General features: G+C 36.2%; 2 protein-coding genes across 4 annotated transcripts; both read left to right on the top strand.

The window, feature by feature from the left end:
• Positions 1–1,161: 1,161 nt before the first annotated feature.
• LOC130735686 (kunitz-type trypsin inhibitor-like 2 protein) lies at positions 1,162–1,818 on the top strand. The gene has a single exon (XM_057587596.1). It carries the CDS (start codon positions 1,179–1,181, stop codon positions 1,761–1,763), a length of 585 nt encoding a protein of 194 aa, XP_057443579.1. The 5' UTR covers positions 1,162–1,178; the 3' UTR covers positions 1,764–1,818.
• A 1,954-nt stretch (positions 1,819–3,772) lies between these two features.
• LOC130739630 (proline-rich receptor-like protein kinase PERK9) lies at positions 3,773–9,137 on the top strand. Of its 3 annotated transcripts, none has more exons than XM_057591986.1 (9): positions 3,773–3,942; positions 4,179–5,174; positions 5,506–5,913; positions 6,002–6,088; positions 7,031–7,101; positions 7,204–7,280; positions 7,403–7,550; positions 8,247–8,408; positions 8,515–9,137. In XM_057591986.1, the coding sequence occupies exons 2-9, from the start codon at positions 4,202–4,204 to the stop codon at positions 8,695–8,697; spliced, it is 2,109 nt and encodes a 702-aa protein (XP_057447969.1). In that variant the 5' UTR covers positions 3,773–3,942; positions 4,179–4,201; the 3' UTR covers positions 8,698–9,137. The 3 variants fall into 3 exon arrangements, with proteins under 3 accessions (XP_057447969.1, XP_057447968.1, XP_057447967.1); XM_057591985.1 differs by having other exon boundaries at positions 4,113–5,174; XM_057591984.1 differs by having other exon boundaries at positions 3,773–5,174.
• Positions 9,138–9,845: the final 708 nt, after the last annotated feature.

Below are 9,845 nucleotides of genomic sequence, written 5' to 3'. Positions count from 1 at the left end.
TTTAAGCTATAAGTTGCCACATGTAGCTTATTAAAAAAAATATAAACTACTTAAATAATCTCAATTATGAAATATTTTTAAAGAACTCTTAAGTTAGTCGAGTAAGTTTTAAGTCAGTAAAATAAATTTTAAGCTAGCTGAAATTTCATATCAAACATAAAATTTGTATGATATTTTAAACTTGATAAAATAAATATTTAGAGAGTTTTAACTTTGCATGTCAAGTTTCATGGTTGAAAATGTCAATCATGATATATACTACCTTTGTTTCTTATTAACTGTCTACTTTGATACTTTAAAGAAAAAATTTATTCTTATATATCTATCCACTTAGAGTTTCATCAAGAAAACATTAAATATTTTTTTTCAAAGAAATGTCCTTACAGAAACAATAAATGGTGTTGGTGAAATAGGAAAACAAATAGTAATACTTTGATGAATATTACTCTCTCCGTTCCTATTTAACTCTCCACTTTAGGCACACATATTAAGGGTGTGATTAATTTTGTTGATTTTTAGAAAAAGTGAGGATTATTTTTCTATTTTACCCTTTAAAGTATGTGTTATCTCTCCTAATTTATTATACTAACAAGGGCATTTGTTTAAAAAACATCATTTAATGCTCTCTTGAAATGTTAAGTGAACAGTTAAATAGGAACAAAAAAAAATTCTTCAAAATAGACAAGTAGACAGTTAAATAGGAACAGAGAGAAAAATTAATTGCACTACTTAATGTGTGTTTTTTCTCTCTTACAAAACTACAAAACGTCATGCTCCATTAAAGTCTGCTCTCTCTCACTCATAAATATCATGAAATGAACTTAAAATTTTCAACTCAATATTTATTCTTTTATTAATTACTTGTCTCTATATCTCTCTCTTTCATAAATATCATTAAATGAATTCAAAAATTTCAACTCGATTTTAATCCTTTCATTAATTATTTTTCAACTCATTATTTAAAAACTAATAAATATATATAATAAATATCATGAAATAAATTCAAAATCTTTAATTCAAATCAATGTCGTCATTAATTAATTTATGAAATAAATCAAAGTCTTTAATTCAATATCAATGTTATTATTAATTTCTTCTTGTTTGCACATGGGCTTGACATTGTATAAATAGATGCTTCTCAAGCTCAAATTTCTCATCTCCCAGATCTGGAAGTAGCAATGATGACAAGTTCTTCATTTCTTACCCTCTTCTTCATTCTAATTATCTTTACCATAAAATTGAAGGTTGCCATTGCTGGTGGTGCTGTTAACGACACAAATGGCAAAGCTTTGGATATTGCAAGCGAGTACTCCATCCTGACGCCTGAAATTAATGGTGGCGGAGTTACGGTTGCTAGCAATGTGGTGAAAAACCAACTTGTTGTTGTTCTATCTATCAAACCCTTGCCAGTAAATTTTTCAGATTCCGAAGGAACAAAGGTCATCCTTACAAATGAAAACATAAAGATCGAGTTTGCTAGTATACCGAAATATAATGGTTCTTCTTCTTGGATCGTTGTCAATGATGAATCGGCCAAAGTTTGGTATGTAGCTGTTGGCAGTGCTAAAAATTATCCGAATAATCAGATTCAGACCGGGACTTTTAAAATTAAGCCCCATAGTTTTGGCTACAAGCTTTTCTTTTGTAGTGATGTAAGTAACTCATTTTGCAAAGAGGTTGGGATATATACAGATAAGCATGGAAATGATCGTCTAGCTCTCAATGGAACAATATTGTTAATTAAGTTCCAAAAGAAATTGTAACCAAAAAAGTTCCAAAAGAAATTAATATAAATAAATGAGTATTATCTTTTGTTATTCATATTCATATTGGGTTTAGGTAAAGCAAGTCAGGATTAAGTTTCATTTCTTTGCTTTTTTTTTACACCGTAAAACTATTTCTTTTGCTTTGCTAAATGTGTAGTCTTTTTTTTGGTACATCAGAATATAAATTAGGCACCTATAAATTACACTCACTAGGAATTGTTCCTAGATTTTCTCATTCCCAACTCATTCATATCATATGTCATCGAGCTCTTACTACTTGAGCTATCATTTGGGTATGCTAAATGAATAGTCTGTGCTACTTTATGTTTCTCAAGAATAAAATAAACAGAGATAATTACACTTACACCTTTATTGTTTAAAAAAGTTACATTTATGTATTTCTCTTGCATGTCGACGCTGTTTTATTCAAGAACTTAAACATTGGCGCACGAATAATACATAAATTCCAATGAAAATTAGTAGTAACAAAGGGAATTAAGTGATTTTTTTAAAATAATTAGTGTGTAAATAAATGTATTGGTTCAATATGAAGGGTCATTGTAGTTCTTCCAACAAAACATGTTCCCCTTAGCGACTCGATTGTTAGTTTTGATCAGAAGCCAGAACCAATTATTTGTGGTCAAGATTAAGGAGAGATTTCAAGTGTTTTAGGGGTCTTATAATTCTTTTTGAAGCGACTTGTTTCGAGGTTATATTGGTTAGCCACAAGCCCACAAGGCCCACAACATGAGTCAGACTCATTAGCAATGAGTAGTGACTAGTGACAATAATTAGCGGTGTTTGTCTAGTTCTGCTTGTATCTTACAATGTCATTTTTAATTGCATAATTTTATACTTCATGTTCATTGAATTAATCAAATGCTGCAAAATTAAATAATAATACTATCTAACGCCGCATCGGAATTGGAGACAAAATCAACATTTAGGCATTTTCTAATCCCTATTACGTGTATGCACTTTTTCTTTATTCAACGTTGATCACGACACGTACATAAACTTTGCAAGTTAACTAGTATTAGAAAATGGGATAAAATTATAGAATGCTTACAATCTTATGAGCGACGTCCAAACGTTGCGTCTTGCGTGACACTTTTTTGTTTATTGTCTTGTTGGCTATAATAATTTTAATGTCAAAGTTTGAACAGAATTTACGTTATGATAGGAACTAGCAAGGAATGAGATACAAACAGAATGGTCATCTGGCCATAAACTCTCTCGGTTGGTAGTTGCTGGATCTTAGAGAAATTAAAATAAAGAATCTATTTGGTACGTAAAATACCAATTTGGTCTAATGGACAAGTTAATTTTTTGTAAGAAGAGTATTAGAAACAAGTTCAAACTTTAAAAAGAACATTTATTGATATAGACAGCCATAATAACCTAAGAAAAATAATATCCAAGTTGTTTATAAATGGTCAATGTTTTTAGCTTGCGATAGATATATCATATAAACCAATGAGTAGTTGGTTTGAGAGGTCGTTTGATTCCTCTTAAATAAAATTTCGTATTGATAAAAAACTTTGTTGGAAAAGCAAACTTCACTTAAATGTTTTTAGTTCAAACATAATTGTCTCAGTAGATGATATTTGTAAGTCTAAATTATTTTTGGATTATGGATACAAATTGATTGAATTAAAATTTAGTGATAAAACAAGATGTGAATATTTCTGCCTCGAATCCAACATAATTGCTTCCGAATAAGGACACATTACGCTAAAAAAAATAGTTTTTTTATATCGAAAAAATAAATTGCACTCGCTAGAAATCGATCCCTGAACTCTACCCTATCTAACTCATATGTCCCCTAACTACTACCGGTTGAGCTATCCTACGAGGACACACAAAAAAATTTAGTGATGAAACACATAAAACAAAATAATGAATTTTGAGGAGTTGATTATAATTTGCTTGAAAAATTCAATATTGTCCAATGTCCACTATTCAAACCTGAGGTAGCATTGTTCGGAGTCGCATAGTTTTTGGAATTGGACCCCACAATCCGCGTAACCGTGTCCTGACTCCACTGTGAATGTGAACAACAAGCCTATGCACACAAGACAGACAGACACTCATTCATTCCTCAACAATTCAGAATTTTACGATTGAATCCTCTTCTGCTTCTGCTTCCTGGCTCTAATTCATGTCGACAACAATGGTAAGTGGTCAATAATCTAGGCACTGCTGTCACATACTTTTACCGACGATTCTGAAACTCGAGAAAATTGGGATTTTCTCTTGTATGTTGTTCTTGTTGATCCACAAATTTATGACTCTGTGGTGATTCTATTTGTTTATCTTGGATTTGGTGATCTGGGTATTGCTCAGAATTGCTTTTTGCGATCTGGGTAACCAGATTTTTGTTTGGTTCTGACACTTGGGACATTCATGAAGTTTGCTGTAACGGAAGTTTGAAAATGTCCGCGGCGTCGCCGTCTCCGGCGTCTTCCACCGCCGCGCCACCGTCACGGACACTGTCCCCTGCCGCCACTCTGCCACCGCAACAACTTTCTTCACCTCCGGTCACCTCATCAGCTCCACCTCCGGCTAATGTGTCAGCTCCTCCTCCGGCAACAACCCTACCAGCTCCACCTCCGGCAACCCCATCAGCTCCTCCTCCGGCAACCCCATCAGCTCCTCCTCCCGCAGTTCCATCGCCTCCTCCGGCTTCACCTCCATTGTCGCCTCCAGTAGCTTCCCCTCCAGCAACACCATCAAACCCTCCTCCGGCGCAACAACCGCCACCGCCACCACCTTCTACGGGACGTCCATCACCTCCACCGCAATCACAGGTTCCTCCAAGAAGCTCTCCGCCGCCAGTATTAGCTCCACCTCCGTCTAATCCGCCAGAGAAATCACCCCCTCCTCCGGCTTCTGTGCCACCACCTAGAGGTTCACCTCCACCGCCGCCGCCACCGTCTGCACCACCCCCAAGAAACGCAACTCCACCACAAGCACCGGCACCGCGGGTGGCTGTGCCGCCGCCCAGGTCATCACCGCCACCATCATCATCATCCTCACCACCACCAGCAGCATCCCCTCCTGATCCTAGAATTAGTCCTCCACCTGTCACACCAAGTTCTCAACCGGTTCCACCTTCAAATTCTACACCAAGATCACCTCCAATTGTTCAATTGGCGCCTCCTCCATCGCGCTTCCTGCTTTCACCACCGCCGCCATCGCAGAACCGGTCAGAAAACTCAAGCCCTGAGGATGGAGACAGTGGTGGAATTGGTACTGGTGCTGTAGTGGCTCTTGTTGTGCTGGGTGGAATTTTGGGGTTTATCTTGATTGGAGTTGCTATATGGTGCTTCAGGAGGCAAAAGAAGAAGGAGCCTGATAATAATGGTTATGTCATGCCATTCACTCAACCTTCCTCAACTGGATCAGGTAAAATGGTTAACACTTAACGCTGACATTGTTGTTGTTTCTTTCATGGATTGTCCTTAATGTATCACTCTCCTTCCCTTGTTTGGTCCTCTTTTATTTGGTAGTTTTGTTCTCATTATAATTGGTGCACTGGTAGAGGTTCATTTTTCATTAAGTGTGTTTAGGTTACTTTTTGATTGGTAGTCAAAGGGGGTCCTTATTTTTGTTGAAGCAGATTTCATGACTTGCTTAATTTCTCATTCCCATGCTTCCAGACTACATAAAAAAAAGTTAAATCTTTGCCAATTTCTTGCCATTAAATCAATTAACCTTTGTTTGTAACTTTGTCCAGATTCATCCTTTTTCAAGACACCATCCTCAGCTCCTATAAGAAGTGGATCTGGCAGTGATGTTTTGCATTCACCATCTGACCCTGGTGGACTTGGCAACTCAAGATCATGGTTTTCATATGAAGAACTGGTCAAGGCCACAAATGGTTTCTCAGCTCAAAATCTTTTGGGCGAGGGCGGATTTGGTTCTGTATATAAAGGATCCCTACCTGATGGGAGAGAGATAGCAGTCAAACAGCTGAAAATTGGTGGAGGTCAGGGAGAGAAAGAATTCAAAGCTGAGGTTGAAATTATTAGTCGCATACATCATCGCCATTTGGTTTCTCTGGTGGGATTCTGCATTCAAGATACCAGAAAACTACTTGTCTATGACTATGTCTCTAACGATACCCTTTATTTTCATCTACATGGTAAAACTACTTCTGAGTGGCAAAAGATTGTTTCACTTCTGGTATTTTTATTACCTTTGATTGTAGTAACTGAAATTGTAATTTGCAGGGCCGGGTCAGCCTGTGCTAGACTGGGAAAAACGTGTTAGAATCGCCGCTGGTGCAGCTCGAGGAATAGCTTATCTCCATGAAGACTGTAATTATCAACCCTTATTACTTTTTTTTGTTTTGTTTGCAGAACCCTTATTACTTTATTCTTTGGTCATGCAAGAACATAAATGCCTATCAGTTAACTTTATTCTTTGGAAATTTGAATTTTTTGAATTAGCTAAAAACCAAATCAGAAGGCATGAATGTGAATTGATGATGGGTGCTAGAAAAACATTATAGTCCTTTCTTTTTACTTATTTGGAACTCAATTGCTTGACTTAGATTTTGAGTAGTGTAGACTGTAGATATGGTTAGTGGCTAGGAGTTTGGACTTTATGCTTATATTTTTCCTCGCAAATGTTAGTTGTTAGTAATGTTAGTAAATTAGTCCCTCCTCAGGGTTCAAACCCTTCACCGTTCATCCCACCCAACCCTTATGTCCCCTAGTTCTTACCACTTGAGCTTACCCTCTTGATTAGATGATCCTAGAAATCATTTGATATTTATAATCGAAGGTATGTTTACCTCACATGCATGACTAAACAAAGGAAAGTCTCATAATTTTAATGCATATGTCAATTGAACTATATGGAGAACGTTGACCTGATTGGGCTAAACATCTAGTTAGCGTTTATGGACAAAAGAGGGGTGAAAACCACATAATTGGATGTCGAGTTTTCAGTTACAAACACCAAAAATCTAATCTATCATGAACTAGAGAAAAAATAGAGAGGTTGTGTTAGGTTATCCACAACCAATATATATGGACCAATGTTGCAACACAATGGCATCAAGTGATGCAGGTAGCTTATTCTACCTAAAGCCTGTTTGGATGCGACCGAAGAGCTCTTATTAGAGCTAATCTAGTGTATTTTTTAGTAGAAAAATTCTAATAAGTGTTCTTTGGTCCGTATCCAAACTGACTCCTAGTTGGATAGTGCCAAGTGGTTAGTATTGTTATTGATGTTGAATGTTACAAACTTTTCAGGCAATCCTCGGATTATTCACAGAGATATCAAGTCATCAAACATTCTTTTGGATAACAACTATGAAGCCAAAGTATCTACCATTCTACAAATTCAAAGTTCAATATTGTTTGTGCTATATATATATATATATATATATATCCAAATCTTAGTGCTCATATTTTTTATGTTACAGGTCTCAGATTTCGGGCTAGCCAAATTAGCTCTTGATGCATATACACATATAACGACGCGTGTCATGGGAACTTTTGGGTGGGTATTCATTAATATTTCTACTAACTTCTCTTGTCGTTTTTTTTACTATTTCACTTAGACTAACAAACTTTTAGAACACAATCTGCTTGAACATTGATTGCCTTTTTCTCCCTTAAAAGGTATGTTGCACCTGAATATGCTTCAAGTGGAAAATTGACTGAGAAGTCTGATGTATATGCTTATGGAGTTGTGCTTTTGGAGCTAATTTCCGGACGTAAGGCAGTAGATTCATCCCAACCCTTGGGAGATGAGAGTCTAGTTGAATGGGTATGTGTTTCACTCGTTTGCTGCAGCGGCTATCTTCTTGCTTATCTTGTTTCTGAGAAGCTCTTAGTTTAAACTACTCATTGGGATCAAAATTATTTCATGATTATGCTTTTCTTTTCTTTGGGAATTACATATTTCTCATGGTAACTCGTGTGTGAAAACGATGACAAAATGCTTACTATTTTTTGAGCCTTCCACTGTGACCATAGTTGCCATCCAGCTTGCAAAGTGCATCCATGTTTGTTGCATCTACTGTTGAATGTGAAATCTGCAGTGTCTTCACTCTTCAACACATAAATCTTAGTAAAAACAAGTTTTTGCATCAGATTAGTTACAGACTAGGGTCTAATTATTTAGGTATTGTATGTAAGCCCTTTTTTGAGAATTGAATCACTGACCTGTGAAGGTTAAGAAACTCTAAAAGGACCAGAGGAAGTAAACCCAGGTTCTATATTATTATCTTGTGTGTTTCAATGTCCATGTTATAGAGCCCCTAATTTAAGGATATGAGGCATAAGTTAGTCCTTGATTTTCAATCTCCAATATTCTGCCATTTTTATGATAAATAATGAATTTATTTTTACAGACATGTGGAGTGTTATCATGTTCTTATTATCTGTGTTCTATGCCTTCACTTACTTGACTGTTCTCAGCTCATCACCCTTTGGTCACTAACGATGCTACCTTTTTTCTCAGGCTCGACCTTTGCTGAGTCACGCAATCGAAAGTGAAGAGTTTCAGAGTTTGGTAGATTCAAGGCTAGGAAATAACTACGTTGAAAGTGAAATGTTTTGCATGATTGAAGTTGCTGCTGCGTGTGTGCGGCATTCGGCTTCAAAGAGACCTCGCATGGGACAGGTAAACAAATGAAAAAAGCAGCAACAGAGTTCTCTTGGATTATCAAGTAGTAAACATGCACACTATACTAACATTGTTTTTCTTGAAAAACAATTATGTTTCATAGGTTGTTAGAGCTTTTGATAGTTTAGCAACTTCAGATATAACGAACGGAATGCGACTCGGGGAAAGCCAGGCGTTTGACTCTGCACAGCAATCTGAAGAAATAAGACTGTTTAGGAGGATGGCATTTGGCAGCCAAAATTACAGCACAGACTTCTTCAGTCAGGCTAGTTTGAATACGTCGTGAAGGGCCACTGTACTTAATATGTTTGGATTAGCTTATTTTTTCTCAGAATCAATGCTGACATCCAAAAACTACTTGTAGAAGCTTCTCCCCATAATTGATTTTGACTTAAGAATCGTAGAAGGATTTCCAAACGTGGAAGATTTAATTTGAACCAAAAGATCCTAGTCAAGCAAAGCCAAGGGAAGCCCTGCTTGAATTTGTTGGTTGCAGATGTGGCTAAGGCGCATTGCTGACTTTGGTTCTGGTATTTTACAGCATCAGGTTCAAACCCTCACATTCTTGTGACCAAGTTTCTTGATTCTTTTCATTAGCTGTTCATTGGCAGCAATTTTGCTTTTGTAATTAGAATTTGTAAAAAGTTACTTCTTATAGATAATAAAATTTAACATGTTAATTGATTTGGTAGATAATGGTAAATAAAAGTGCGGCTATTGGGATGACTTTTACATATTCTTTCTTGTAACATTAGCACTGATAGTAATTGAGCTATCATTCATTCACACTCCTATCATTTTACACTTCATTTCCACATTCACTTTCTATCTCTCTCTTCTCATCAAATCATATCACTCATCTCATCTCTTACTTTATCTCTTTTCTTCCTATATCTCTCTTCTCTCCACCCCATTTTCACTTAAAAGGAAGTGTGAACACAACTTTTTCCGATGTAATTGACAATTTAGAAATAAGACCTTATTTTTTCCCAGTAAGGTATGGAGATATTGCTACAGTCCAGATAGGTAAACAAATTTATTATGAGTATTTGGTCTTTCTATAGCAGACATGATAGTTACTATAAAGTAAAATCAGATTTGGGATGAAACAGCATTGAAGTATAAGACTTATGCTTTAAGCAACTGCAGAAGGAAAATGTGGAAGCTTGTCAAATTGACTTGAGAAGCCAGTCAATACTTTGGGAATATTGTGTTCATTATTGGAATTCAGACTTGAGTCTGCTCTTTTAACTCCCACTTGAGTCTGCTCATTTAATTCCCACTTGATGTTAATAAATGAAGTCAGTAAAGTAAAGTCTTGCTTCATGGGGGAGTCTTCTTTTCGGTGTGAGTTAATCAATTTTTTGAGTCTGAAACTTTTTTAAGCATGGAGTATATATAGTGCATGATAGGGGCATGTGTTGTGCACCTTCG

This window comes from Lotus japonicus, chromosome 2 (genome assembly GCF_012489685.1).
Source record: "Lotus japonicus ecotype B-129 chromosome 2, LjGifu_v1.2".
Taxonomy (NCBI): Eukaryota; Viridiplantae; Streptophyta; class Magnoliopsida; order Fabales; family Fabaceae; genus Lotus; species Lotus japonicus.
This window is presented reverse-complemented; position numbering and strand designations above follow the sequence as displayed.

What these genes read in the sequence shown, in the direction of transcription:
- LOC130735686 (XM_057587596.1), top strand. Translation starts at nt 1,179, where the DNA reads ATGATGACAAGTTCTTCATTTCTTACCCTCTTCTTCATTCTAATTATC.
- LOC130739630 (XM_057591986.1), top strand. Translation starts at nt 4,202, where the DNA reads ATGTCCGCGGCGTCGCCGTCTCCGGCGTCTTCCACCGCCGCGCCACCG. An exon ending in ACCTTCCTCAACTGGATCAG is followed by an intron (nt 5,175 to 5,505) that starts GTAAAATGGTTA and finishes AACTTTGTCCAG; the next exon opens with ATTCATCCTTTTTCAAGACA. An exon ending in ATAACAACTATGAAGCCAAA is followed by an intron (nt 7,102 to 7,203) that starts GTATCTACCATT and finishes TTTATGTTACAG; the next exon opens with GTCTCAGATTTCGGGCTAGC.